General features: G+C 42.6%; 6 protein-coding genes across 9 annotated transcripts; 3 read left to right on the top strand and 3 right to left on the bottom strand.

Annotated features, from left to right (window-relative positions):
• Positions 1-770: 770 nt before the first annotated feature.
• On the bottom strand, positions 771-2,737 carry LOC115738981 (E3 ubiquitin-protein ligase AIRP2). 2 transcript variants are annotated; one of them, XM_048274206.1, is made up of 5 exons: positions 2,450-2,737; positions 1,755-1,931; positions 1,589-1,655; positions 1,250-1,484; positions 771-1,157 (listed from the first exon to the last, which is right to left on the bottom strand). In XM_048274206.1, exons 2-5 carry the CDS (start codon positions 1,872-1,874, stop codon positions 947-949), a joined length of 633 nt encoding a protein of 210 aa, XP_048130163.1. In that variant the 5' UTR covers positions 1,875-1,931; positions 2,450-2,737; the 3' UTR covers positions 771-946. The 2 variants fall into 2 exon arrangements, with proteins under 2 accessions (XP_048130163.1, XP_030527675.1); XM_030671815.2 differs by having other exon boundaries at positions 1,755-1,917.
• A 4,042-nt stretch (positions 2,738-6,779) lies between these two features.
• Positions 6,780-8,511, top strand: LOC115738982 (E3 ubiquitin-protein ligase AIRP2-like). Its single transcript, XM_030671816.2, has 5 exons — positions 6,780-6,966; positions 7,458-7,620; positions 7,713-7,779; positions 7,878-8,091; positions 8,207-8,511. The coding sequence occupies exons 1-5, from the start codon at positions 6,884-6,886 to the stop codon at positions 8,415-8,417; spliced, it is 738 nt and encodes a 245-aa protein (XP_030527676.1). The 5' UTR covers positions 6,780-6,883; the 3' UTR covers positions 8,418-8,511.
• LOC115738980 (heat shock protein 21, chloroplastic-like) lies at positions 7,781-19,460 on the bottom strand. Its single transcript, XM_030671814.2, has 3 exons — positions 19,007-19,460; positions 18,187-18,702; positions 7,781-7,790 (listed from the first exon to the last, which is right to left on the bottom strand). Exons 1-2 carry the CDS (start codon positions 19,296-19,298, stop codon positions 18,206-18,208), a joined length of 789 nt encoding a protein of 262 aa, XP_030527674.1. The 5' UTR covers positions 19,299-19,460; the 3' UTR covers positions 7,781-7,790; positions 18,187-18,205.
• Positions 12,601-16,674, top strand: LOC115738978 (two-component response regulator ARR11). Of its 3 annotated transcripts, none has more exons than XM_030671812.2 (5): positions 12,601-13,116; positions 14,326-14,478; positions 14,596-14,988; positions 15,082-15,191; positions 15,443-16,674. In XM_030671812.2, the coding sequence occupies exons 1-5, from the start codon at positions 12,981-12,983 to the stop codon at positions 16,400-16,402; spliced, it is 1,752 nt and encodes a 583-aa protein (XP_030527672.1). In that variant the 5' UTR covers positions 12,601-12,980; the 3' UTR covers positions 16,403-16,674. The 3 variants fall into 3 exon arrangements, with proteins under 3 accessions (XP_030527672.1, XP_030527671.1, XP_030527673.1); XM_030671811.2 differs by having other exon boundaries at positions 15,064-15,191; XM_030671813.2 differs by having other exon boundaries at positions 12,604-13,116; positions 15,115-15,191.
• Positions 19,461-21,086: 1,626 nt separating the features above from the next.
• On the top strand, positions 21,087-23,465 carry LOC115738817 (tryptamine 5-hydroxylase-like). The gene is made up of 2 exons (XM_030671543.2): positions 21,087-22,213; positions 22,492-23,465. The coding sequence occupies exons 1-2, from the start codon at positions 21,269-21,271 to the stop codon at positions 23,110-23,112; spliced, it is 1,566 nt and encodes a 521-aa protein (XP_030527403.1). The 5' UTR covers positions 21,087-21,268; the 3' UTR covers positions 23,113-23,465.
• On the bottom strand, positions 23,197-26,316 carry LOC115738990 (protein HHL1, chloroplastic). Its single transcript, XM_030671827.2, has 6 exons — positions 25,884-26,316; positions 25,652-25,789; positions 24,201-24,287; positions 24,017-24,064; positions 23,637-23,785; positions 23,197-23,518 (listed from the first exon to the last, which is right to left on the bottom strand). The coding sequence occupies exons 1-6, from the start codon at positions 26,169-26,171 to the stop codon at positions 23,506-23,508; spliced, it is 723 nt and encodes a 240-aa protein (XP_030527687.1). The 5' UTR covers positions 26,172-26,316; the 3' UTR covers positions 23,197-23,505.
• Positions 26,317-27,274: the final 958 nt, after the last annotated feature.

The raw sequence follows: 27,274 nt of genomic DNA, 5'->3' as shown, positions 1-27,274 counted from the left end.
TCAGAAACAGAGTCAAAGAGGACAAAGTTTGATGGCCAAGTCCGGGAAAGTCAAGGCGCTCTCTTGATCATTCCCATGACAAATCTGAAAATTAGAGGAACGGAAAACCAGAAGGCAAAAAAAATTAAAAAAAAAAAAATTCTCACTTTGGGATGATCTTACACTCAAAAGGATTAGGAAAAAACAGAACAGAAAAAGCTCTCAGGCTCTCTCCTAAGTCTCATGTAGTGGTCCAGAATGAAGCTGGTCACAAGAGTCAAATTGGCACTCTTGAAAATGTCAACAATGACAGGCCTCTAGAATAACAATAAGTGCAGACAAAATAAAAAGACCTACTCGACTGTTTATTTCATACGTAATAGTCAAAAGAGCAAATTCAATAGCCTCACAAAACTCTCTCCATTGCACAAACACTAGTCCTCCAGACCCAGTCAGAGATGGCAGGTCATCAGGAGGCCGTGAAATTTAGATGTAGCAAAGCTCACTCTAGCCTAACATTACCACTTTGGTTCAAACATTCAAACCAGAATTGTTCCAGTCAATCTGCAAATTGTGGACCAGATATTAATGGCCTTCAATAAACCGGGAAAACAGGTCGCTTCCGGTTCCGGAACATGTAATAGATCGCGTAATTGCTCAGTCGAGCAAACCTAAGAGTACTGGACCACCTTTCGAACAAGGCTAACAATTCGGCCTTCTGGACAAATCGCCAGGTACATACTACTACTCCATACAATTCACCATTGTGACCAGAATCCAAGTTCCAGAAATGAAGACTCACAGGATAATCAAATATCTTGCATTTGTGCAGATAAATGTTTTGACAAGTACAATGTGGAATTGATTATTCCATAAATCAGAGAGAAACTCTTCTCACCAGACTCTATCTACATCTGACAGTCGGCCTTTCATTTTTAATCTGTACAGCAGTGAGAATTACTTTGGATCATATTAGGTACTCGTAATAAACTAAGAACAGAGCATCTGGGCTATCCTTTGGCAAGCTATTGACGTAGAGATAGAAACGTAGCAAGTCCTCTTTAGAGACTGTTTCCGCATCAACCACATCTTCATTGCAAGTGAGCACCCATAAATCTTCAGACTTCACTCTTTTCAAGCTTCCACGACAAAAGGGGCAAGACTCGGACTTCACATTCCTGAAATTTGACAATGAATAATAAGAAACAAATGGACACTTTGAAAAGTGAAAATGAGTCGACGACAATGGCGTGGCGGCAGAGGTACTTACCAATTCCTATAGCATTTTATGCACATTGCATGGCAACAATTTGGCAACACCATTTTGGTGCAGGGTTCCAAACAAATCCCACATTCATCTTCTCTCTCTAAATCTACATTGGCAAACCTAAAGTCACCTTCCACTTTCTTCCTGCCCACAGACTCCATAGCCAGATGCTTGCCTTTGACATCATCCAACTCTTCCATGTCGCCGTGCAGCCGTCTAAGAGATGGCAATATAACGGCTGCAATTGCATAACAAACATGGTTCAAAATTCTGGCCAGCCACAATCAGGGTTTTTACTCGCCAATCCTCAAAAAGAATAAAAAAAGAAGTTCTGAGACATACCGTAGAAGTCCCTTATTGTTGCCTTCCTCCCATGTGTAGATATATTAGGCCTTCCATCACTATAAACCTGGAAAAAACAACTAGAACAATCAATAAACATGTACAAACAATTAAGCAAGGAATTATAAGTCGGACGGTTTCGGATTCTTCAAACTGGTGGATGTACCTTGTATATGAGTATGTGGAAGAGGTCTAAGTATCTGGGTAGTAGACAAGTGCAGGAGCAATCCATCCATTGTAGCAAAAACAAGAAAAGCGGAGCCAAGTGATTGTAGACCAGCTTCATTTGAAGGCGCGCGCCGCCCTTTGCCCTCGGAATCGCAGTGGCCCTGATCACGGACAACTTCAATTTCAGAACAGAAAAAGAAAAACCCCGTCGAGCAGATTATTCGCGTCGCCCCTCAAAAGTACATCTCTTTCCACAGCTCCGCGAGTGGCAAGACAGACCACTTTCCCTAACTTTTAGGCAGCAAATTACACTGTGAATGATCAAACGATACAACTAGACCAGATAAGTCGACAAATTCATGCCGGGGTTTAGCTCTCTAGCTCGTCTCGCTTAGAACACTTGACGAAAAAGACCGCATATTACTGCCCAAAAGCGCCAATTTCACCAACAATTTCTCTCTCAGTTTGGATAAAATTTCCAGTTACTGTTCGTGGGTTCCATGATTTTTGCACGCAGAATCAGGAAGAAAGCTGTTGACAACACATAAAGCAGCAAGGACCCCAAGACATAGGAGAAACCGAAGCAGCTACCCAGAAGGGGGAAATAGGGGAAAATTTTGCAGGCAAGAGCAGAACAAACACACCTCAGACGAACAAAAAGGGAACGAAAATCAGCAAATTTCTGGAACTCACAGAGCGTTAGCGTGCTGTATATCAGCCTCTAAGACTTTCAGCGAGTCCTGGTACGAAGACGACCTGGCCAGCTGGTAATACATCATCTCCATCCCCCCCTCCCCCTCTCTCTCTCTCTCTCTCCTTCAAGAAACAGGGGAAACAGAGCAGGAGAAGAAAACCCTTCACAGAACAGGACAGAAGAAGATTGACGAGAGCAAGAAGAAGATGATCTGGGGATATTGCGCACCTAATCTCGAACAAAGACAAGCAAGAAGAGGGGATTTTATTCTCTCTCTCTCTCTCTCTCTCTCTCCAGCTTTCTATCCAACCTTTTGCTGAAATGGGGCGGCTTTGATAGCGACTGTCTTTGGTGCCTGCTGGCTTCTTCCTTTTCCTCACGTATGGTCAGAAAGCGAACGCCCGAAGCCCCTTTCCTTCCCGAGGATTTTCGCGTTTATTTCAATGGCGACGGCGGTGATGATGATGACGACGACGACGTTGATGAACGAGATTGTGCCTTGCGCTTGCTGGGTTGCCCCTTCGTCAATTCATTTATCATATCGCCATTCTTTTTTCTCTTTTGCTTAGGATAAAGAAATGCCTCTGCGTTTTGCTTTTGGATTCCTCTTTAAAATTGGTCAAACTGCACCAAATCCTTCCCTCCTATTATTCTACTCCCACAATGCTCATCTCACCCAATAATCAATTTTGATCCCTCCACTATTTTATTCGTTCGCTAAGCAAGCTAGGGATAATTGGCTCTCAATCTAGTCCGACCCCACCTAGGAACTAGAAACCGGATCGGAAAGGACCGGCTCCTAATTTTTGAGTCGGAGAATCAGTCCGATTCCCCTTCTCAGATCGCCTAATGAAACCGGTGAATTATTAATAGAGGTAAGCAATATGAACTTCATTTTTAATATATTAATTAATATTTAAGAAAAAAATAATATTAATCGGCAAATTATTAGATTTACATTTAAGAAATAAATAAATAATCGGTCTAGTCCAACTAGTTCGGTTCCCCCAGGAACCGAGAACCAACAAGACCGAAAATCACATATTGCCCCTTTTATGGAATGGAACCGGACTGGCACCCCCTCGAGAACCGAGCCCAACCGGCCGGTTCGGTCCGATCCGAGCCGTTCCCCCGGTTCGGTGAGTCGATCCGTCTTGCTTACCCTTAAATGCACGACTTTTGCAACGTTAAATTTACCGCTCGGATTGCCTATTTACTTACGGAGCTCTCGATACGGCATGAACCAAACGCTATTTTCTCAACGGGGTAATGCCATTCATTCTCTTGGTTAGAAATATGCATATGATCTCGAAGCATTTATCAAGAGCTAACTTATAAGAACGCAAGCACCCATTTCCCAACTATTAAAAAAAAAAACAGAGCTTAGACTTGCCATTTCCATTTTTGCCCCTCCCACCAACAACTCTCTTAATCAAAATTGATTCTAGTCATATAATAATTATGTTCCCGGTTGTTTACCCAACTCGGCCAGGGCCCCGCGTGCATTATTGTCCCCCCCTCCCCCCCTCCATTCCTAATCCCTTTTCCACTTTTACGCAAACAACAATGGGCCGATAAAAATCTCGATGAATCAAATCTCATCCCGTCCACGGCAGAAAAATTTAACCAGATTGCTTTTTCGGGGACGCGACATCCGCGCCGTTCATTTAGGGCGATGATCGCTTATGCGTCAAGCGTCGTAAAAAACCTTAATTTTTCCCACGAAGTAATTACGTTTCTGGCAGTCGAATTGGACCGATATATTTTCTGGAAAAACAAAACAAAAAAGGAAAAGCTCGAAAAATGAATATATATATATATATATAATTTTTTTTTTTTTTTTTTTTGTGTTTCAAGGATTGAGTGGGATGGAGGGGCGGGGGGGCCCATTTGGTGCATAGTGGGTCCTAGTGTGTACCCTCCATCATGATCATGATGGCCCACATCCGCATCATCGGCACTATGGAGGGTGCGGGCTCAACCTGAAGATGGGTGGGGCCCTGGGGGCGCTTTGGCGATTTTGCCTTGCCCCGCGTCATCGAGCCGCTCTTAGCCATTATTTGCTGGCTCGACTCTTTTATTCCAATTTTTTTTTACCATTTCTTTTTTGCTTCTAGCTCTTTTAATTTGACCAGTTTAATTCAAAACATCTGTCAATATATCAATTTAGTCTTTCCAGTCAATTTTAGCTAAGAATCGCTTGACATCGATGATGGCCATCCGATATGGCACGGCATGTGCCGACGTAGATTTTTTTTTTTTCAATTTTTTATTTTTATTTTAAAATTTGTATATTTTTCTTGAATCTTTTTCTTTTTTCAATTTTTTTTTCATTATGGCAGGTAAGTGCCGCGACCCTCGCTAGCAGTAGCCCTCGCATAATGGCCTCCCACCGTGAACAAAAATAAGAAAATAAAAGAATTCAAAAAATTATTCACTTCAGCAATAACCGCTATGTGGCATGGCTACCGTCCACTTCGGCGATTTCCCATCAAAATTGATCGCTTGTGATTGGCGAGGGTTAGGCAGCCCTCGCCGGACTTCGATGGAAAAAAAAAGGAAAAAAAAAATCAACATAAAAAATAAAAAAGAATTAATTTTTTTTAGTTTATTTAATTTTTTTTAAATTATAAAAATTGTCCTATTTTAGCAATATAATTTTTTTTTTATAAGAAACGAGTTTTATTAAATTATGTTAAATATGGAAATGTTTTAGCAATATCGATCGAATCAAGTTTACATTCCAATAAATGAGACATAAATGAGTTATATGAATCAATTTGAGCCGGACCATTTATGGCCCGACTCTATCCAATCCACCCGTTTGACAAGTCTAAATAAAGCTAACTATTTAACAACTAAACACACACACATTGGACCACAAAAAAAAAAAACACACACACACACACACAAAAAAGAAAAAATTGGCAATCTATCGAACACGTGGCGTGCGTTTAATGAAAGAGTTCAGGGATATACAAAAACTCAGCGGATTCACTGTGCTTCGGCTCTAAATCGGTGTCTTCTCCAGTCCCCAATCCGCTGGGGAGTTGCGCCAAATCCACCGGTCGAAAGCTAATACACGAGTTGGTTGTCCGTGAAGCAAACGTGGCCCCAATGTTTAATCGCTCTCTTACGCTTGGAATCTCTCGTTAAACAAAATGCGTTCGCTCTACGATTTTCTCTTTGCAAGGAGTATACGGAAGTGGAAGAGGTTGACGGTACGACTTTCTGTCGTGATCGGCCAAACCTAAGATGCTAAGGAGTCCTAGTTGTAGAGATACAAGCTTAATTAGACGTTAATCGCGCTTAAAACGGTTAATTTTTCCGACCATTACACCATCCAGGCGCTAGCCTGAGGACGTCCGGTCCCAAAAGAATGGCCTAAAGGGATGTAGGTTTTCATGCAAGACACCTTTCGCCGGAACCTTCGTGTCTGTTCTTTAGGAATCTCGCGAGAATCATTACTCTAAACACAAACAGCAATAAGACAATTAAACATAATTAAACATGATTTTGAAATCATCAAAACTAATATGGGGTCAACGACATGCACGGTCAATATTTTGAACATTATAAATATTTCGTTACCAAGAATTTTTTAACAAGCGATTCAGGAGTACTCGTTTAACGAGGCGTTTTCTCGATCAATAATATGCAGTTTAATTAACCCATGTCGGAAAGTTGACTTTGTCAATGTTGTCGCTGACGCATGTTCTTTCCTTTCTTGAAATTTTCCATTCTTTTTCTCCTTTTCCCCAATTTCTCTTGACTTCCTATTAACTACCTCAGAATCAAACGTACTTTGATGTTAATTTCGTATCACATTCAGGCTTTCAGCTGGAGAGGAAGCCAACTACTTTTGACTGTAGACCTGTTCAGCCGAAGGCTAAGGTCTGACTGTTGACCTGATCTGATATGCCAGCCACCATTGCTGACCTGGGTCAAGAATCTCTTGTTCTGTGAGTTTCTGGATAGAGAGTGATCGTGGGGCAACAGGTCCAGCTGGCCTAATGATTCAGCAAATATTGGAGCTCGACACCAACACCATCTAATCAGATGGGCTCTTTTCTGCATGTTCTTGGAAGCTAAGTGGCTTATGAATGCTGTTAAGAAGTTAATGGAGGGAAGGTATAATGAGAAAGGTATACATGCATGCATGCATGCATGAGAGAGAAGGGTAATCCCTTTCTTGTCTTGCAGTGTGACTCTGCAAAATGTTTCTTGTTTGAAAACAAAGCAATCTGTCCTCAATTCTTTAGCTAGCTGCCCATCTGATATAATTGTCCTGCATGATTCCAAAGCATGACAGAGACCAAGGCTATCCAGGAAAAATCAAATCTTTACTGGCTTCAAAGTTCAATCAGTCTCCCCCCTTTAGCCTTTCTTTTTTTTCACTGCGCCCACAATTCATAAGAGGAGGGAGGCGAAAAATGTGGCAGAAGAGGCCATGGAAGTCGTCCTTCAGTGAGTCTGTCAAAGCTCTTGAAGCCGACATACAGCATGCAAATAGCATGTAAGTTCTAACCCGAACTTTTTAGGACAGCGATCAGATGGTCCGATGGTTTATATGCATGCTGTTGGGCATGACGCATTAGCAACCTATTTGATGAAGATACAGAAATGTTAAGTGTGTTTTTTCAGTCTTCTCGTTTTTTCTGTTCTCGCCTCTTATTTATGTGTTTGTTCATGTCAGTTGTCGTAGATAGGAAGGTAGGGACTCAAGGAATTGTAAGGTTGATGAGCCTGCACTTTTCACTGCATAAATTGTCAAAGTGGCATCATCAGTGGACGGGACAAGTTCCTTGATGGTGTCATGAATTGAGAAAATCACCTGCTGTATCCAATTGTTTTCCCGTGTCAATCCCAAAATCTTGTTTCCGAATTCATTTCCTGGACACTCTCTATTCGTGTGGTCTATTATCTGGTAAATCAAATTTGCCCTTTTGTCCCCCTCACTGCTTCTCTCTCATGATCATCCTGAGAAGAAACCAATGATTTCTGCAGCGCGGCGGCCCTGCCGGGAAACGATTGTGGCGATCGTATCCAAATGAGGTTGTCCTACAGTCCGTTTGCACAGTTCTTCCTCTTCCTGATGGAGTGGATGGACTATAGCTGCACCGATACCGTCCCAACTTACTTAGGCATCCTTAGCGTACTTGTGAACAAGGTAAAATTCAGACTTCTCCTGGAAAGTTTTTGACCTTGTATTCAGTGGTGTTCGCCAACTTATGGTTCTCTGTCCTCCCTGCAAATCTCCAGGTATGTCTCGATAGCATGCCCCGGATGTCATCAAAAGAAAAGAAGGCCTCTCTCAGGGAATTCTATGGTCTTTCTAAAGAAATCCATTTTCCCCGATAAAAATATAATCAGATTTGTGACTTGAAGATCAATTAACTGAACAAAGTAATGAAACTTTCGTTGCAGCTGTTATATACCCTTCATTGAAACTACTCGAAGGCGAGTTTGCCAGAATTGGAAGTATCAATAGGGCAATCCCGGAGAGGATAGAAGGCAAGAGGAAGTTCTGCAATAGAGAACTGGAGAGAGATGATGAATGCGGGATATGCATGGAAAGTTGTGCTGATGCGGTATTGCCCGATTGCGGGCATTCCATGTGCATTAGCTGCTACAATAACTGGTACTTGTCGGTTTTTGCTTTTGTTTGATTTCTAACAGATTAGCAATGTGTGTTGTGGTTCCTGAAAAAAAGAAAGAAAGAGGATTTCATGTCTGATCCGTGTTTAAATTCTCAGGAATGCGCGGTCTGGTTCTTGCCCTTTCTGCCGAGGCAGCTTGAGTGGAGTTGCCTCTACCGATTTGTGGGTTCTTATGAGTAAAAGTGACGTGGTGGACGTGTTTACTCTTGCCACGGAGAACCTAAGCAGTTTTTACCTTTATATTGAGAGTCTGTGTGTAACAATTCCGGCACCACATATCCTTCTAGACTACATGATCTTACCCTGAGAAGGGCTTGTTTTGACATTTGGCGTCCCTACAAACAAGAATGCCAGGAGCTCTAGCACATAGTGTTGCAAGTGAGCCAAGACAAAGTTTCCATTTCAAACGTTTGTTTTTAACTTATGTTCGTGCTGTAATCCAATACTAGGAGAGACTAGAAGGCTCTGGCTCCCTCAATTCATATGTCATAGAGAAGCTTGAACTGTTTTCGCGGTTCCTCTTACTCTGCATCAGCACTTTGAGCACTCTGAAGGAGGCATTGTCCGAAACTTTTCAACATTAAAAAGCTAAGTTTGGCAGTGCCAATGATATAAAAAGCCAACTCTTGCAATGCAGGCTGAGGGTTTTCAGTGGGACTCCTGGAATTAACAATCTTCAACCCTCCATTTACACAGGCACTCCAATGACATCCGTGTTCTGAGTTTATGTTTATACTACATCCTAGAACAAATCAGAACTAGAAATGAACAGCTGATAAAGCAAGCAAGACAGAGCAATTTTGATAGTTTTTTGATTGGTGATTGGTGATTGGTGTCTTACCAAAAAAAAAAGGATTGGTGTTTGGTGCATGTTGCCAAAGGTAGTCAAGAATTTAGTCCTTGTAAGTCCTGGTTGACTGAAGTTACTCATGGATTGAACTTGAATATATCTTTCCAGAAATGACCTCTGTTGCCTTATGCATGATCTCCACAGTACTAGTTTAGAGTTGCTAATATCATGGTTAAGGGGCATCTTAGTTGAAATGGTAGGGCTTCTTTTGAAAACAGGTATGGATTGAAAAGCAAGTTTGACTTTGACCGTTTCTTAGTGATTTGGTTCAACCCCAATACTATAATATGACAAGTGGACCAGTTTAAGCAATCATATTCTCCAGACTAATCTATGCAGCTGTAAATTCTCAGAACCTTCCAGGCAAAAATGAAAAATTGAGTACTTTGCAAAATTCATTTATTTAAACAACAGATCATATTTATGCCTAACTATGAAATTTTATGTACACCATAAGCTCAATGTGAATAGCCACTTACTTGGCGCCACATATAGGCTTTGGCATATTCTCAGGATGAACAGTTTCCTTGCATGAGTCAGCATCTTCATGGGGAGGAATTAGGAGAAAGAGTTGGGAATAATCATAAATTCTTGGAAAGCTTTCTTCTGGAAAAAAAAAAAAAGGAGAAAGAATAAAACAGGTAAAGAAGCAAGAGGGTGAAGCATCATGGGAGGAGCATTACCAGACCTGAGAATATTCTTGCTTTTGAATAAAATTACACAAAGGCTAAAAGCAACACTCCACTAAGGAGAAGTTGCATGGAGTTCATCCATCCCCAAAATGTTAGTCACCAATCATTCTACCTGCAATTCAGAAAAAAATTCCCCATTCCACATAAAAGGCTTTTCTTTGGTGGGCACTTTCCTTTTAAAGCCAACTCAAATTTTTATTGAAAAGATTATCTTTAGTGGGCACTTTCCTTTTGAAGCCAACTCAAATTTTTACTCAAAAGCTCATTCTCTCAGCCCCACTCTCAAAAGCTTAAGCCTTTAAGCCCACCCTAATTGAGCTTATCGAGCAATAATATTGAATGGAGAGAAACCAATCACATTCTACCTCATCCCATGTATTGGAGAAAATGTTGAGTTAATCCACTAAGAAAAAGGCCTCATTAAGTGTTGTCGGTTACTCTCAAATCACTTATCTGTTTTGCAGCATAATGTGGCAGTCCATTTGGAAATCTGTACTTTTTGCTGCTTCAGAAAATCTTTAGTGCTTATTGGTGCAAAGAAAGGCTTTGGGTTTTGTTTTGTTCTTTTGCTCATGAAGATGATTTTGCAGAAAGATGCAACCTTATCAGCATTCACCACCAGTGTGGGAGCAAAACAGTGCAATTCTGGTCTCATCTATTCTCTGTTTACATTTTGAATTTGACTGTAGCCCGAGTTAACTGGAAAAAAAAGGAAAAGACTAGCTTGCTAGCTCCTGATATTAAATCAAAGTTAACTCCTTTTAAAGAGATCCATTCATTATTCCCATGATTTTTGGCCTATACCAAACCTTTTAACTATGCCTTATTGTAGAGAACTAAACTGTCCTTCTTAATTGCAGGAATGAATTGATTGTGTTATTAGGTTTGCAGGTCATCTGCTTAGAGGCTGCATTACGTGTATCACCAATCATTAAGACCTTGTGCTTCTTAATGACTTGCTCTATGCACTTGACCCTAACAATCCCCAACCAATCAGTATTGGAAAGGACCCCTTTTCAAGTCTGTTTTTACATGACATGACACAGGCTAAATCCGGCGTGTGAATCACGCTCCACCGAGATGGAGACAGTGCATATACTTTGAGGTTTCTAATTTGACATTGACAAGGATGTTTTGTGCCCCTTGGTGATGGTATTGTGCTTGAAGCTTTTCTGAGACCACAAGGTTCCAGCACTTGCTGTAAAAGATAGGTTTTTTTTTTTTGTGTCTTGATTATGCGGCATTTTGGAGTCAATTTGATTGCCAATCCACCTAAAATATTCTGCCATAATTAAAACACTTTATAACCCACTCAACTCAAGTACACTAGGCCTTTTAAAGAAGTGGGAAATATTGGGCATCTGGGCAATCAAAGGTTTCTGTATGTTTCCCACTTTTTTTTTTTTTTTCATTATTCTAATGTTGATTGAATGAGCAGATGAAAACTTGGCAATATTTTGTGAGTGAGTGCAAAGTCTTGAGCGCATGTCAAATCTGCATTAGTTCAGAGTAATGAAAAGTCAAAAGGAGAACACCCAGAAGTGGCCTTGAGCTTTTTTGTTCTTCTTCACCAATTGAACTTCCATGGCTTCAAGTTCAGGTAGTTCTGTCGTGTGACATGTTTCCTTTCTCATTGGTGAAGAAAGGAGTGCATTTCTTAATCATCTGACAAAGGCGAAGAGCGATTTTTTAATCTCGATCTTTGTGTATGAACCATAAAATCTATGATGCACATGTCGATTCATCAACTAAAGGCAACGCTGATGCGTGACTGGATGCTCCATTTCCAATTTTCGACTGCTTGGCTTAATAATACAGAGATATATTGCCTCGCCATTCAGCGTGAAAATTATGCCTAAGCATGAAAGTTCATTTGGGCCAGTCATTGATGAACAGGTTGAATTCTTAAATGGTCAGCTTAATCAGATGGATTAAAATGATCTCAAACATTCTCATTTTCGCTGCTCTTCCATGCCTTCAAGTATGTAGGAGGCAGATACAGCAGGAAGCTTTAAACATGTCAGACAGTCTTCCTCAGTTCTTTGAAGATTCTGTCTGACATTTTACTCTGCCTTAACGAGATTTTTTGCGACGAGATCAGCTTTGAACTGTCTTATGAAGTTGTGGATAAAGAGTAGCAGTTTGAGAAGGAACAGAGAACCCAGAATCAGCATTTTAACAATGAATCATCAGAAGCTTCTTGGACTGTTCTTTTAGCATAAGGCCACATGAAGATATATACCAGAGAAGTTTGCTGCAAAACATGAAGTGAAGAGGCAAAATGACTTGGACCAAGTTGCACAAGAAATGAAAAATTTTGGGATAAACTCAAACTACCAAATATCAAAACTTACTTGGAACACTCATAAGATGTCAAATCTAGGAATTTTAGTCCACTAGGTCGGCTTTCCCATGATCTCAAAGCCACTACCTTACAAATAGTAATTTTGTTTTCTGCTTGTCTGCTTAATCTTGGAATTTTCTTCTACCATTGTGGTTATCTAGTCGAGCACGCTAGCAATGTGGGCCCAATCAAACTTTTTTCCCATCATTTTTGCCTATATATAGGTAATTGCCTTCTTAACTACGCGATGTCGGGATCAGAACGCTTGGAGTATTTGATGAATCATCGTCGAATTTGGCGGTCGAAGGCATACGGATCCACCCTATCATACTTTGTGTCTCAAGAGAATGGTATACGCATAAATTTTTGCTCTTTGGCGAAGAAGAGAAAGGGAGACTTGTTCACTTGAACAGTTGTTACAGCTACAAGATGCTTTCTTCACTCCGACATCCACGCGACAACGTCGTTTCTTGCAGTGGGTTTTGGTCCGATTCTTCTCTCCATATGGTCCAAACTCCGACAGGGCTCACTCTCTGAGTCTCTGTCCTGTCCTCCATAAAGCTTGCCTTCTTTTTTCTTTTTTTTTTCACTCTCGCACAGCGACATTCCATTTTCAAGAATTACATTGAGATTAGAGAGAGAGAGAGAAGCCGAAAGGGGGATGAAAAAGCTGACCAGAGAGCCACAGGGACCGTTAGCTTAGCCGGCGCCAATATTCGTTGAGCTTCTTCCTCTTCCCCTTATAACCAAACATAAAAACCCCCCATTTTCTTTCTTTCCAGAACTCACCGGGCCACCCACAGATCTTCCCTACTTCTCTCTCTCTCTCTCTCTGCATCTGCCTCTGGGCATGTTTCGGTTTTTTCACAGAAAGGGTCCCTTTGTTTCTTGTCCGCATTTGTTCTTCACATATATATAGATTTGTGTCTCTGGGAAGCAGAGAATTTTTTTGGGGGGTCTTTTGTCAGCCTTTCCTTTTGATTGATGATGGAGAGCAGCAAAGGCTTCTCCTCTCCTCGGAGCACCGCTTTCCCCGCCGGATTGCGCGTTCTCGTCGTCGACGACGACCCGACTTGGTTGAAGATCCTCGAAAAGATGCTCAAGAAATGTTCTTATGAAGGTAATGGTTGGAAGAGGAAGTCCCAATTCTTTGGTTCTTGGTCGTCTGTTCTTTGCTAGATTCTTGCAATTATCAAGAACCATCAAGTGTTCCTTTTTATGTCATTAGTTGTTCGATTAAGCGTTTCTGTGAGGGAATTCCAGTAACCCTCATTAAAAGCCTTCGGATTTAGAAGCTGCAGTGCCATTATGCACAAGGCTCAGAAAAGGACAACGCGTTGCCTAAGGATGATGATGCTAGTCCAATTATTTATGCCGGGTTTCATTCCTTTGCTTTGGAATTCAGTCAAAATGAGATTCTTTTGAGTAATTGTTCTTGGTATCCGATGTTTGAATGGATGACTTGCAGATAATATGTGAACCAATGGTCGCTTGTTCAATTAGCAATTAATAGATGCAAGTATAGAGAAGGAAAATTGTCCTTGTTGGCTAGGAAAAGTATGTGTTTCGTGATTTTTTTTTTTTTGTGCAAAATGTATTTCATGATTTCAACAGCTCGAGATGAGCTCAAAGGTTGTAAGCTGCAAGCCTCTCGTTACTTATTCCCCAGTGGTTATTTAGGAGCTAAAATAGCCATGGTTGAAGACACAAAACCGTTTCGACAGAAGTTCTTAACCTTGGTAAAATAGGGTGAAGTGCTTCCTTCAAGTCCTATTGTCCAGTAGCCTGGTCTTTCTGACAAAAGTTCCATGGTTTATATGTAAATGGTTACACTTATATGTCTGAAGAGTGCTGTTCATGTGCTGGTTAGTCATTAAAGGCTTAGAGTTTGATCTACAGGTACAGTGAAATTAATCGCATCTTGCACGATCTTGGACACCTGAAACTTTCACTCTTTCATTCATTAGTTCTTGGGGACGATTGTGTAAAGGATATAGGATAGTTCTCTGTTCATCTTTTAAACTGGCTCCCGAATTGGCTGATGGATTCTAATTCACTGACAGATTCCGAACTTATCTGTCAACTGAAAGACCTCGTGCGTGACTGATTTGGTGTTTGTGACTTTGTTTCTGACTACTCAGTAGTTGCTCTTTCATTTAAAGGACAAACCTGAACTTTTTGCCACTTATAAAGGCCAAAGCTCATTTTTGGTCTTGCCTAGATTGCCACCAAATAACTCATTTTGATTCTCAGTTGCTTAAGAACAATATGTCGTGCACACTGAGATTTTGTAACTTTCTCACGTTCTGCTCCTCTGTTGTGCTTTCAGTTACCACATGTGGATTAGCAAGAGATGCCCTGAAACTGCTTCGCGAAAGGAAGGGTGGATATGACATTGTCATTAGCGACGTTAACATGCCTGACATGGACGGCTTCAAACTCCTGGAACTTGTCGGCCTCGAGATGGATCTTCCTGTAATAAGTCGGTACTTTGTCGCTGCATATGAACCCTTTTTCTTCTTAACGCCATTAATATAGTTGAGAAGTATCGATCCTTGGACTTCCTACCTGAAGTATCTGTCTTTACTTGAATGGACAGTGATGTCTGTGGACGGAGAGACGAGCAGAGTTAAGAAGGGCGTTCAACATGGGGCTTGTGATTATCTCCTCAAGCCCATCCGAATGAAAGAGCTCCGAAACATATGGCAGCATGTCTTTCGAAAGAGGATCCACGAGGTAAGGGACATTGAGAGTCATGAAGGTCTTGAAGGTCTTCAGGTAACCCAAAGCGGGTTTGATCAGTTTGATGATGGGCATTTCTTTAGTGGAGAAGATATGTTGACACCGGCAAAGAAAAGGAAAGACCTAGAAAATAAGCACGATGAGAAAGACTTCACCGATTCTTCGTCTTCCACAAAGAAAGCTAGAGTAGTTTGGTCTGTTGATCTCCATCAGAAATTTGTGAAAGCAGTGAATCTGATTGGATATGATAGTAAGTACTAAATTTTTTGTTAATATATTTTAAAAGCTCGTCTTTTTCCAGACAAGTAAATAATCACGCACACAAGCCAAATTTTCTATTCAGGAAAGGATGTAACATGTCTTGTCTGTTCTGCAGAAGTCGGTCCCAAGAAAATACTGGACTTGATGAATATTCCATGGTTGACAAGAGAAAATGTCGCCAGCCACCTGCAGGTACATACCTTCCCTAAAATCACGCTGATGGGTCATAGACTTTACAGTAAAATTTGGCCATGCTGATGCTAGTTTGCATTAAGCTCAATTTACCTTGCTGTTTCGAGGATTTTAGTTTATGAGCAAGTAGTTGTTATCTAAAACCGATTTTTAAACCGACAATAAACTGAGCAGGTAATTATAGACCCCAGCTTACATTTCTTTTCTTGTTCCATTAGATTGTAAAGGCAGTGCGATTTTGCTTTATGCAGAAGTACCGGCTTTACTTGAGCAGGTTGCAGAAGGAAAATGATCTGAAAATTTCTTATGGCGGGATGAAGCATTCGGATCTAAACCCGCAAGATGCTGCCAGAGCATTGAGCCGTCAGAACTCCATCAATTTCGAGCAAAATGATGCTACAAATTGCAACTCGAGAATTTCGGGCAACAACTTGCTCATCCAGAATTTGAACTCCAAAAGCAATGAAATCAACCCCAGAGGGACTACAATCACCGAGAAATCTAGTCCAGGAATTAGTCACTCACTCTCTCCACTGGAGCAGGAAATGAAATTCCCAGCGATTGATGGGATTACCCCGGGATCGTACTCTTGGAGAGAAGTTCCAGAAATCCAATTTCACCAAGAAAATGCTGGGAATCAACCAGAAGATTGCTTTCGCCGCGTGGCTGTGCCTATGGGTGGCCTGCAGAATCATGTCCAAATAGATCAACTACTACCCGTCACGTCCATTAGTTCGAAAGCACAACTGCCCAACCTGATTGAAACCAAGCCTTTGAATGTTGATTATGCAATCAGCAGCTTTACTCAGGCAAGTCCAGTGAAAACGAGAATCGACTCTTTTCCTGTTCCCACCAAAATCCACACGGGAAATCAACAAGCTATTCAGCCCCCTTCCACCAACAAACCAAGCATGGAAAGTCAGGCCTTCAACCCGAGCTGCGTTACCAATTTGGAATCTTCCCAGAGGAATTTTTCTTCGACCACCCCTGAGTCGGCATTTACATCTCCAGATGAGGTTCTACAGGTCGGATGGCTTCAGGATTACTCCACATGCCTTGGACTCCAAAACATAGAGTTTCCGGATTTTGGGGACCCAAGCATGGTGGCTGAAGTCCCGATGCACTTGTACACTGCCCTGAAGTTCGACTTCGAGCAACTCTCCGACCAATCGGAGTTACCTGTAATAAATCAAGGTCTGTTCATAGCATGACCAATGCTCTAGTTTGTCTGCTGACCTGTCTGAAAGTTTTGCATCATCTTTAAGGACTGCGCTTGTCATCTTCCTAATAAGCTGTTAGGAGATTTGATTATGGAAACATGTACAATGGTGAGGACTGGCAGATGCTTAGCTAAACGAAGCTTGCTTCTCCAAGTTTGGTCGACGTACATTAGTGCATCAGTCTCGATGTTGTGCATATTTCTCTTGATTCGTTCATGTAACAAAATGATCAGGGAGACAGTGAGTTCCACGAGGAAGAACTGTTTTTTTTCACTTATTTTGGAGGGTTACAGTTGAAATCTGCGGCTTCCAAAGGGGAGCTTCAAAGAGTATCAACATTGTAGAAAAGAAACGAGGAAGATCCATAGTGGAAGATTTAACATGATGCCACGCATCTTTCCATGCAAAACGAGGATTAGACATCTATTGCTATGTCTGGAACATCATGTCTTACGTCTCACGGCTCTTTGACCGTGTTAAACTGATGACATTTTTAGACCTACAGCATGTAAAGTAATATGAGCTGGAGATTCTCTCAACAATGACAAGAAAAAAGGGAAATCTTGATCATGTGATGATACACCAAGCTCTTACAATAAGTATATGATAACCGGAAGTTCGAGTAGATTCGATCAGGATGATCACGAATGAAACTGCACATGTAATTCTACTGAAAGCTTCTCGTGTAATTCACATGAAGTCGCTGAACACCAGTAATCACTGACTGGATCACCAACCTGATCACAAGCCAAAGTAGATCAAGGAAAGTGAAAAACATGATACCAGAGTTTCTACAGATACAGAATCTAGCATTCATTGGTTATGACCCAGCAGTGCCATGTCCTCTTCGCTCAGCTTCACCCTTGCCTCCATTTCATGACCATCTCTAGCATCCACGAGGACCATTGTTCTTCAACCTCTCTGCACTGCGAGGTTCACCCATTTTGGCTTCCCCGACCCAAATATCAGCCTCATACCAGTGAAGCCCGCACCAAACTGGACTACTTGTAGAGATCCCCCATCACCCTTTTGCCGTTTCCACAAACTTCTTGGCAGCCCCGGAGACACCCGACACCTCCCCATCCCCTCAAAGCCCCCAAGCCAAAGACCCGCCGCTCTCGTGAGCCTTCCTCAGGGCGAAAACAAACTCTTTCAGCTAAATCCTATCATGTGCCTCCAACAAGGACCCGGCAAAGTTCCCACCGAGTTTTCCAGCAGCGAAAGGACCATCCTTTGTGGGGTACATTCACTGCTTGAGACCTCAAGGACGGCCGAGATGAGGACCCCTGATTCCTCCTCGCCACCTTCGGGGCCCGCACTTCCGAAGAAGCGCTGAGACAGTTTCCATTCGTGTGTACGAGCCCCCGACACTAAGCTTTTGCCTCGAGATAGGCAATGCTCGAGGCGGCAAAGACGTACATCCTTGTAACGCATTTGGACATTCGCATCGACTCTCTCGAGGGGCAGAAATTCTGGCCATGTCGAATAGAGGCCGGGTGGGTTCGACGGCCTTAGAAGCCTAGGACTTGACGAAACATCTCCTCGGGAGATCATGGTTAATGCTAAATACAGACTTTTCAATCAAGTCACAAGTACTTCCTTTCGTGTGACAGAAAGATGGTGTCATGAACTAAAACGTCGATCTCAACATACTGCTTCACCTCCCCACTCCAACATAGAGTTATGTTTTGAATACAAAGTACAAAAACTATCATCTTCTATGCAGATCATAAACAGTATAAAGGAAGTGGCAATACGAAAGGCCTTCGAATTTTCAGCAAAGTACATTCAGAGTCACTGGACATTGATATCCATAATCTTGCCACTGGAATTTGCCTTGGGTATGGTTATGTATAACACTCCGTCTCTCACCTCTGCTCTGATCTTCTCAAACTCCACGTTCTCGGGCAACGCGATCCGGCTGCTGTACCGCCCGTAGCTCTTCGCGGACCACTCCTCCTCCTCCTCCTCTTGCTCCGCCGCCACCCCCGCCCCTGCGGTGTTCTCCGCTGCCCTTTTGGGGGACTTCTCGGCCCTGACCACGAGCATCTTCTGCTCGACCCACAGCCTCACGTCCTCCTTGGTCATCCCGGGCATGTCAAACCTCATCTTGTAATCGCTCTCGCCTTCTTTGATCTCCCACGGCGTCCTCCCGCGGCTGTACCCGTCGCCGCCGCTCGGCAGGGGCAACGGCCACGTGCCCGAGTAGGCGAACGGGTCCTCCATCAACCTATCCATCGTCTCCATCATTTGTTGCACCGTCCTTGCTGTCGGAAACCTGTCCCATAAACCTGCGTTTCCAACCAGAAGAGTTTCATTAAATTTGAGCTCACGAGTCATCTAGGTCCATGAATGTCCACATTACTCATCAAACTGCTCGACATTCTAAGCAACATAATTAAAACTTGTGAGAACTTGAGATTGCTTCGAAACATCTCTCTATGAAAACGTCTGTCAAATTCACTTAAAGATTCATTTTTTCAGCGAAGAAACGAACTTGGGTTGCCCAATTCTACACCAATCGGAATGAGAAAATGAGGGGATTTTTGCTTTTTTTTTGGGGGGTTGTTGGGGTAGGGAGGGCGGGCAACTTACCAATAGGAGCGACAGGGGCGGTTCTTCTCTTGGGCTGAGCCTGAACCTGAGACTGAGACTGAGACTGAGACTGACCTCGGCGCGCGCCGCTGGCGGCTCTCTGAAGGTGATCGAGGTTGTCCCCGCCGTCGGTCGCCGCCGCGGCCCTGATCCCTCCGCAGCGCGTGGTTCTCATCGGCGCGAACGCGAGGGAGTGCAGGGGGTGACGACACGAAGGAAGAGAGCTCGCCACCGACGACGACGGCAGAGGGAGGACGATGGGCTTGAGGTGGGTGCTCAGAGACCGCGACATCGTTCGGGCTCGTTCGTGGCGCTGAATGGATCAACCGCGAGAGAAAGAGAGCAGATTGCAGAGATTGATGCTGGACAACAGAGGCGCGGGAGAGCTTAAAAAGGAAGGAGACGGACATTCGAGAGAGGGTCGGGTGGCGGTTCTGGAACTGTCCGGAAGAAATATTTCGCACAGTGTTTTTTGGGTTCGTGGATGAGAAGTTTGGACCGCTCGACAACGACACCACCTTGTACCTTGTCGAGGATTGAAAACGCCAAAACGAGCTTCTTCTTGTTTCTTTCTTTCTCTTATTCTGCCAATTTCACCCAGGTCCATGAAAATGAAATGATAAACGCCATTTCTCATTCTTTATTATATATACATTGAAAAAAAAAATTCAAATTGTCCCTCCCATTAACAGACATTAAGGAGATATGATGTTGAGGGTGGGCGATTTCAATGCTTCCACCTCAAACTTATCATGTCGGAATAGTTTTTAACTTTTTGAAATCTGAAAACTACCATGCATGTTACGGAATTTGAAATTTATCTTGTCAATCGATTCTAGGGTCTACTTGAGAATCGGCTAATTTTTTTTATTTCATTTTTTCTTACTTTTTAATTTTAATTTTGTTTGTTCTGCTCTATTGCTAGAAAGGGCCGGTAGGGGCTCGACGAGGGCCAATGAAGGTTTGCAGGGGGTCACCTGCCCTCGCCAAGAACATCAATGTTTTTCTAATCAAGTCGATCCGGTCAATTTAGGTCGAAAATTGATCCTGTGAACAATGGTGCTGAAGTGGAGCATTAATAATTTCTTTAATTTTTTTTATTTTCTTTTCATTCTTTTTTTCTTTTTCTGTTAATGTGGCAAGTGAGGGCTGTGACCCTTGCCTAGATTTGGGCAAGGCCATCGCAGTCGCGGGTGAAGCCGCTTGTGAGGCTAGCGTCGCTCACACCTGTGATGGGGCGAGGCTAGAAAGAGCTTCGTTGCCCTCGCAAAGTGGCGGATGAGGGCCTAGCGACCTTCGCCGACCACAGTAAGAACAAAGGAGAAGGAAAAGAAACGCAAATAAAAAAATAAATAACTAAATAAATCATTCAAAAAAAAATTATTTACATCAATGGCAGCCATGCCATGAAAAAAGGCTGGCATCCACATCTTCGTTTCCAATTAGATTTAAGTACACTACAAGTGCTAAAACGTGTACGGTGCTCACTTTATTGCCAAAATTTTCAAAATAATATGCCAACTTTTTTAAAAAACAATTAAGTCAGTACCAAAACTTTCAAAAAACTATTACTTAAGTGTTAAATTTTTTTAAAAACGATCATTTAAGTACCAATTTTTTTGAAAAACACTCACTTTAGTGCTAACTCCGGCAACCACGTTAGCTCAAATATTGATAAAAAAAAAATAGGCCACGTCAAATTTCCGGCGAGCCACGTCGGTTCAAATCGGAGTTGACACTAAAGTGATCGTTTTTAAAAAAAGTTCATTTAAGTGATTGTTTTGAAAGTTTTGGCACTTATAGTGTACTTTAGCCCAATTAAAATGTTTAAAACTAAATTAACAAAAGTGCAATAAATTTAAGACTTTTTGAACAATTTTCTCCCTAGGCATGTAATATCAGCCTTGAAGCGCCAAAGGACCAAGGGAGATGCAATTAGGTCTAACGAAGATAAAAAGCAAGAGTGGTTACATTGGACATGGTTCTTTTGACGCTGCCTCTTCATTGTTCACTCTCTCCCCTTTGGCCACATGCACTCTTCCCCCTTTGCACACAAGTCATCACGTGTCCCTCTACATGCATTTAAAACGAGTCGAAGTGTCGAATTTCCCACAGCGTGGTGGCAGAGCATGCATCCCTCAGCCACTCAGATGTCAAGCACAATCTCATACTCCGAGCGAAGCATTTCAATGACAAACGCACACAAGATTCAGTCAGTCTTTCTCTTCTCGCCTTAAACAACCATTGGAAGATCAATACAAGATGGACTGCAATGGATCCACAACCCAAATGCTCTCTCTCTTGTTCCTCTTCCTCTTCACCATCCTCATCTACATCAAACGCTCACACAAGCACCGCCACGGCGACCTATCGCCCCCCCAACCTGAGCACCCGCCTTCGCCGTCGCCGCGACTCCCTATTATAGGTCACCTCCACCTCCTCACCGCCATGCCCCACCACGCCCTCGCGGACCTCGCCCGCCGACTCGGCCCTATCTTCCACCTCCAACTTGGCCAAGTCCCCACCATCGTCATCTCCTCGCCGAGACTGGCGAGGCTTGTGCTCAAGACCCACGACCATGTCTTTGCGAACCGCCCCCAGCTCATCGCTGCTCGGTACCTCTCCTTCGGCTGCTCTGACGTCACCTTCTCCTCCTATGGCCCATACTGGCGCCAGGCGAGGAGAATATGCATGACCGAGCTGCTCGGCTCAAAAAGGGTGGGTTCCTTCCGACAAGTGCGCGAGGAGGAAATGGCTCGGTTACTCGGCGTGCTGCGATCTCTCTCGGGGTCGGAGGTGGACATGAGCAAGATATTCTTCGGGCTAGCCAACGACGTGCTATGTAGAGTGGCGTTCGGGAAGCGGTTCGTTGCAGAGGGTTTTGGAGAGGGAGACAAGAGCCATTTGGTGAGAGTTTTGACTGAGACTCAGAATTTGCTTGCTGGGTTCAGTGTGGGGGATTTCTTCCCAAGGTGGGAGTGGGTGAACTGGGTCACTGGTTTAGAGAGAAGGTTGCAGAACAACTTGGTAAGTTTGAGAAGTGTTTGCGATGAGATCATCGGAGACCATGTGAAGAAGAGAGAGAGGAGGATCATAAGTCTCGATGCTGATGATGATAGGGAAGATCTATTGGATGTGCTGATGAGGGTGCAACAGGAGGACTTGGAAGTGCCCATCACAGATGATAATCTCAAGGCTCTAGTCCTGGTAAAAAAAATTTCATATCCATACCGAAATATTTTCTAAAACGACTTGATTCTGTCCACCGCATCATCCATTACTTGCCCATCTGAATCAAAGATGCAGTAGTTCCCATCACGTAATTACCCAAGTCGAAGACGATGGATTTGCATTAGCGTTTGCATTTCAAAACATAGATGAAAATCTTAACACGTCTGATGGTTTAGCAGCTAGAGAGAAATGTTACCATTGCTTAATTCGACTGCTAAAGTGAGACTTCCTTTTGGATTGTCATATCTCAACAGGACATGTTTGTAGCCGGAACCGATACAACAGCGGCAACTCTAGAATGGACCATGACAGAGCTAGCCAGAAACCCTAGAGTAATGAAGAAAGCACAAGAAGAAGTTTGCAGAAATGTACCCACTAGTGACAAGCTTGGGGAGGGACATCTCCACGACCTACATTACCTAAAAGCCGTGATCAAGGAAACAATGCGACTACACCCGCCAGTTCCACTGCTGGTTCCGCGGGAATCCATGGAGAGATGCGTGCTCGACGGCTATGAAGTACCTGCAAGAACTAGGGTGCTGATAAACGCTTATGTTCTTGGGAGAGACAGCGAGTCATGGGACCAACCCCTAGAGTTCAGACCCGAGAGGTTCGAGGGTAGTGACATTGATGTGAAGGACCAAGATTTCAGGTTTCTACCGTTTGGGGGAGGACGAAGAGGCTGCCCTGGGTTTGCTTTCGGTCTAAGGACTGTCGAGACTTCATTGGCAAAACTCCTGTATCATTTTAATTGGGCATGGCCGCCAGGCGCTAAAGCGCACGGTATGGACCTAAGTGAGATCTTTGGCCTCGCTACAAGGAAGAAGACGCCGCTTGTTCTTGTACCAACTGTCCGCCAACGTCAGGAGTTCTAGCTTTTAAGGAGGATATGCTTAAGAGAACACAATGAGACATTTCTTCTGATGTAAGCCAATGCAATTAGTATTACTCTGTCTATGCTGCCATAGCTGTTTCTACCAGTGTATAATATGCAAAGTTTGAAGTTCTTCCCGGACAATGTAACAGGACACATTACAAATCCGTAGTTGCCAACAATCAATATCTAAGAGATGCTGTATTTGCACGCGGAGATGTTGCTAAGGGTAACCCGGTTGGATTGACAGAAATTTCCAAAAATTTCACAAAGCTAAACTGTGCAGGGAAGTTTAATTCGTATGCCTTACTTTGCCAGAATCTGTGTAATCCCTTCAGCAACCTCCATCTCAAACAAACAAAGCAGCCACCTTCTAGGGATTCATTTCTTTATCTCAGCTTTTAACCCTGGAAGATCGAGGAATTGAGTACGATCAAATCAATGATTACCATCCACTCTATGATTCTAGAGCTAAAGCCTCTATTGATTAGCAGAAGCGATCAATAATGTCACATTCCAACTCACTTCTCTTTTTCCTTAGAGCTTTCCTCTGGCTCGGACTCCTCACTTTTGGTTGAATTTAGGGCCGTGAGTTTCCCAAACGATTCCTTAGCATCCCCAAAGAAGTCCTTTACTTTATCGAGCACAGTCTTCAGCTGGTCTTGTGTTGGAAGCTGAAATTGCAGAGGGAAGGGTGGACAGAAGTGCCAGTTAAGAACTGAACAACCATCTACACCTGATAAAACTTAAGTACATGCAATACAAAACTGAATATTACCATAGCCATACAAAGATTATGTGTGTGCGAGTGTGCCTGTGTTTAGAAAACCACATATTTAACTCTCATGTCCAACTTCATGAGTAAGTTGCTTAGAACAACCAATAATGAAATATAGGCTCCTCACCTCAATGACATCTGTGGTTGAAAGTGCTGCTCGTATATTACCATTTTCCTGCAAATTCGGCGATCGCAAGTTTTAATTGGAAAGTATCTTCCAGCAATGCAAAAATAATTGTTCATGCCAGTAGGAGGAGGATCAACAGCAAATCGAACTTGTCCAGAGTAAAGTCAACAATCTGCAGACATACCACCAGCTTGTAGCCATATCTGAACTCAGTGGCCGTCCTCAGGACACGATGTTGTTTCAATGCAGTCTTCTGAATCTCCTTCTCATCCTGTAGATTAGTGACTGTGTCTCTCAGTAACAAAACAATAGTTTCAACCAGGCATGAGAATAAAGATAAAGTTGTTCAAAGCAGAGAATGAGAATTTTTGCTATCACGCTAGTATGCTGCAAATAGCTAGCAATTGCCAGAAGGTTTGAACACAAAAGATAGGCCTCAACGTAAGAGCAACATCCTGAAAAATACCATGTTCAAATGTGACAAATAATCTGGAAGCAAAAGAACCAACCTCAAAGAAGACCAAAATAACATAAATAAATTTTGAGTTTCAAAGATAGATAAACAAGGAAAAATCGAACTAGTAGATTAATTTAACTCTTAACAGCAGTACGTATGTTGTGAAAGGAAAGTCTAAAACTTAAAGTTTCAAACTAAAATTAAAAAAAAAACACTCATCAGTCGGTTAAAGGATTCCCAAAACCAAATGTTAAGTTGTAACAAGGAAAAAAATGGCATATGTGCAAAACTTAAAGAAATGATATGGACTATGTATGTCAAATAACTTGAGCACTCCCATCCAGGAGCAAAACGAAAAGGGATTTAATTAGGCCTCTGTTTCATCTCCTGAAACTGCCATTGAACCAATCAATAATTGGCAATAGTTCTTTCATCCCTCTTCTTTTTTCAGGCTGTGACAGTTGTATTTAACTAGGCGTCTCTCTCTCTCTCTCTCTCTCTCTCTCACACACACACACACACACACACGCACGTGCCCGCCATGGGCGTGCATCCTTCTCTGATATTTTTTAAGTGTTTGAAAATATGTGTTTGGTGGCATATGATTTACATTCAATACCGTACACATCATACTGTTGGATAGTGATGCAACCTGCCAAGGCATTTCTACTGGAACCTTGGTCCGATTCCAAAGTTGTAATTTTACCAATGTAACCGTGTAATCTTGCCCACAAGTTATAACCTAAAAGTTTGATTATTCCACGAACCTGCCCAGACAAGGTCCATTTGATTCAGAGAGCAAAAGAAACGGGGGATAATTTTCTGCAAAACTCAAAATGTTCCTTTGAATGCTGTAGCTCTTTACCATGATTAATGATATTCCCCGTTGAGTTGTTAAATCATACATGGCAAACAATGGCAATATCACACTTTCAAAGATTTGATCTGGACAGCAACAGTAAGAAATGCTGTGCAGCAGCTACTCAGCACGAAGACCTAAAGTCGAAAAGTGCTCATCACCGGGGCACGTCCCTACTTGTTAAGCTTTCTCAATTAGGACACTTTCAGTATTCCAAAGCATCAATTACATGCGCCATTGAGCTTTTCTTTTTGCGCCAGTACACGTATCGTTGATCTCGGAGCAAGAATTTTAACAACCTGAGAAAAGAGAAACTCACTCTGTAAATAACAGCAGCAAGATTTCTGGCGAGAGTGTCCTTGTAAATGTACTTCCCCATGAAATTATCTTTCGCCGCCACCATAATTTTGGCAGTGGTGCCGCCAGTTATCAGACTAAGCGGGTACCAAAGATAAACCTGTAAAAGCAAGCAAAAGTCACCCGTTCACGCACAAGGCTCAAAGCCGACACAATTTCTTAAAAAAGACCGCCACTTGGACATTTGAACGAACATTGGCCATGCGAATGAAGATGACGAATCTGGGGTTGCCGTCGTCCTCGATCTTGGGCAGAGGAGGAGGCGGGGGTCGCTGGAACTGACGGGCCTGCATGCCCCGCTTACCCTTGGCTTCCACCACCAGCGACGGATGGCCCCTCCACCGTGCGCGCCGGGGCTCATGGCCGTGGGCGGGTCGGGAAGTGGAGAGGGAGTGCTTGGCCAACCCGAGGGAGTCGTCGTGTGGTCGAGAGCTCCTCAGGGGAAGACGGACCATTGCGTTCAGGGACATGCCCGCTTCCATTTTTCTTCCTTCTCGGTCTGGGTTCGGACTCCGGAGTGATGATGTTATTGATGAGGTGGTCGAGTCGACAGGGGTGTCGTCGCCGTTCTCCGGAGGTGGAATTTAGAGGTGGACGGCGCGACAGGTCATCAAAGATGGGAATTTGTCCGATGAGGGTCGTGCTCTTATCCACAGTCAGAGAGAGAGAGAGAGAAGAGGTGAACCCGGGCCATCCACGTGGCTCATGACAGAGACTGAAATTGTCCCACTTCCGGTCCCACAGTAAATTTTCCAAAAAGATTAATAAGACGAAAATACATGTGATCTTAAATTATTTTTTTAATCATAAAAATTCCAAATCCATATACTTATGACAAATTTACTCTAAATTAATACATCTGTAACAAATTTACCCTCATTTAATTTTTATTAAATCTAACCGTTAAAGTGTTAAGTTGTATAACACGTGGCGATTGACGTGTGTACCAACTTGAGTTTTTACCATATATTTATCACAGGTATATCGGTTTAAAATTTTTGATAGTATTAAACCAGTTTAATGGAGTGTAAATTTGTCACGGGTGTATCGCTTTGAAATTTTTCGAGGTAAAAAAAATTAGTTTAGGGTAAATTTATCACAAATATATTAGTTTAGGGTTTTTGGTGGTCAGAAAAATTATTTGGAGTAAATTTGTCATAACTGTACCGATTTAGAAGTTTTCGTGGTAAAAAAAAATAGTTTAAGTAAATTTATGTGTATCGGTTTTGGATTTTGCATGGTATTAACCCTTTTCAAAAAAATTTTAAGGGGTCTCGAACGCGACAACCTTAATTTTACCATCTGCCTTTCTATTTACTGAAAATCATTGTTTTGATTTACATATCAGATGACATATTTTGAGGAAATCATTCTTTTCTTCTTTAAATACACAATTGAAAAGTTTTGTCAAGAAAAAGCAAAAGTTTGATAGGAAACTATCACGACCAGCCTCATTCAGCGTCCCCAAAAGCAAAGGTAAGTCCTTTCTCTTGTTTCTTTGACTAGATTAGTTTGCCTATATATAAAATAAGGACCAGACGCGTGAAGCGTTTGCACAGAGTTCTCTTCATAATGTCTGCTACAT

This window comes from Rhodamnia argentea, chromosome 1 (assembly GCF_020921035.1).
Source record: "Rhodamnia argentea isolate NSW1041297 chromosome 1, ASM2092103v1, whole genome shotgun sequence".
Taxonomy (NCBI): Eukaryota; Viridiplantae; Streptophyta; class Magnoliopsida; order Myrtales; family Myrtaceae; genus Rhodamnia; species Rhodamnia argentea.
This window is presented reverse-complemented; position numbering and strand designations above follow the sequence as displayed.

Bases quoted from the DNA above. Each gene is read 5' to 3' on its own strand.
- LOC115738981 (XM_030671815.2), bottom strand. From the start codon at position 2,541: ATGGAGATGATGTATTACCAGCTGGCCAGGTCGTCTTCGTACCAGGAC. The intron at 1,485-1,588 runs GTATGTCTCAGA...ATGCAATTGCAG, and splicing joins AACAATAAGGGACTTCTACG to CCGTTATATTGCCATCTCTT. The intron at 1,158-1,249 runs GTAAGTACCTCT...GTCAAATTTCAG, and splicing joins ATAAAATGCTATAGGAATTG to GAATGTGAAGTCCGAGTCTT.
- LOC115738982 (XM_030671816.2), top strand. From the start codon at position 6,884: ATGTGGCAGAAGAGGCCATGGAAGTCGTCCTTCAGTGAGTCTGTCAAA. The intron at 7,621-7,712 runs GTAAAATTCAGA...GCAAATCTCCAG, and splicing joins TTAGCGTACTTGTGAACAAG to GTATGTCTCGATAGCATGCC. The intron at 7,780-7,877 runs GTCTTTCTAAAG...CTTTCGTTGCAG, and splicing joins CTCTCTCAGGGAATTCTATG to CTGTTATATACCCTTCATTG.
- LOC115738978 (XM_030671811.2), top strand. From the start codon at position 12,981: ATGATGGAGAGCAGCAAAGGCTTCTCCTCTCCTCGGAGCACCGCTTTC. The intron at 14,479-14,595 runs GTCGGTACTTTG...TTGAATGGACAG, and splicing joins GATGGATCTTCCTGTAATAA to TGATGTCTGTGGACGGAGAG. The intron at 15,192-15,442 runs GTACATACCTTC...TGCTTTATGCAG, and splicing joins ATGTCGCCAGCCACCTGCAG to AAGTACCGGCTTTACTTGAG.
- LOC115738980 (XM_030671814.2), bottom strand. From the start codon at position 19,298: ATGTCGCGGTCTCTGAGCACCCACCTCAAGCCCATCGTCCTCCCTCTG. The intron at 18,703-19,006 runs GTAAGTTGCCCG...TTGGAAACGCAG, and splicing joins CGCCCCTGTCGCTCCTATTG to GTTTATGGGACAGGTTTCCG.
- LOC115738817 (XM_030671543.2), top strand. From the start codon at position 21,269: ATGGACTGCAATGGATCCACAACCCAAATGCTCTCTCTCTTGTTCCTC. The intron at 22,214-22,491 runs GTAAAAAAAATT...ATATCTCAACAG, and splicing joins ATCTCAAGGCTCTAGTCCTG to GACATGTTTGTAGCCGGAAC.
- LOC115738990 (XM_030671827.2), bottom strand. From the start codon at position 26,171: ATGGAAGCGGGCATGTCCCTGAACGCAATGGTCCGTCTTCCCCTGAGG. The intron at 25,790-25,883 runs GTTCGTTCAAAT...TTGCTTTTACAG, and splicing joins TCTTCATTCGCATGGCCAAT to GTTTATCTTTGGTACCCGCT. The intron at 24,065-24,200 runs GTATGTCTGCAG...CCGAATTTGCAG, and splicing joins GATATGGCTACAAGCTGGTG to GAAAATGGTAATATACGAGC.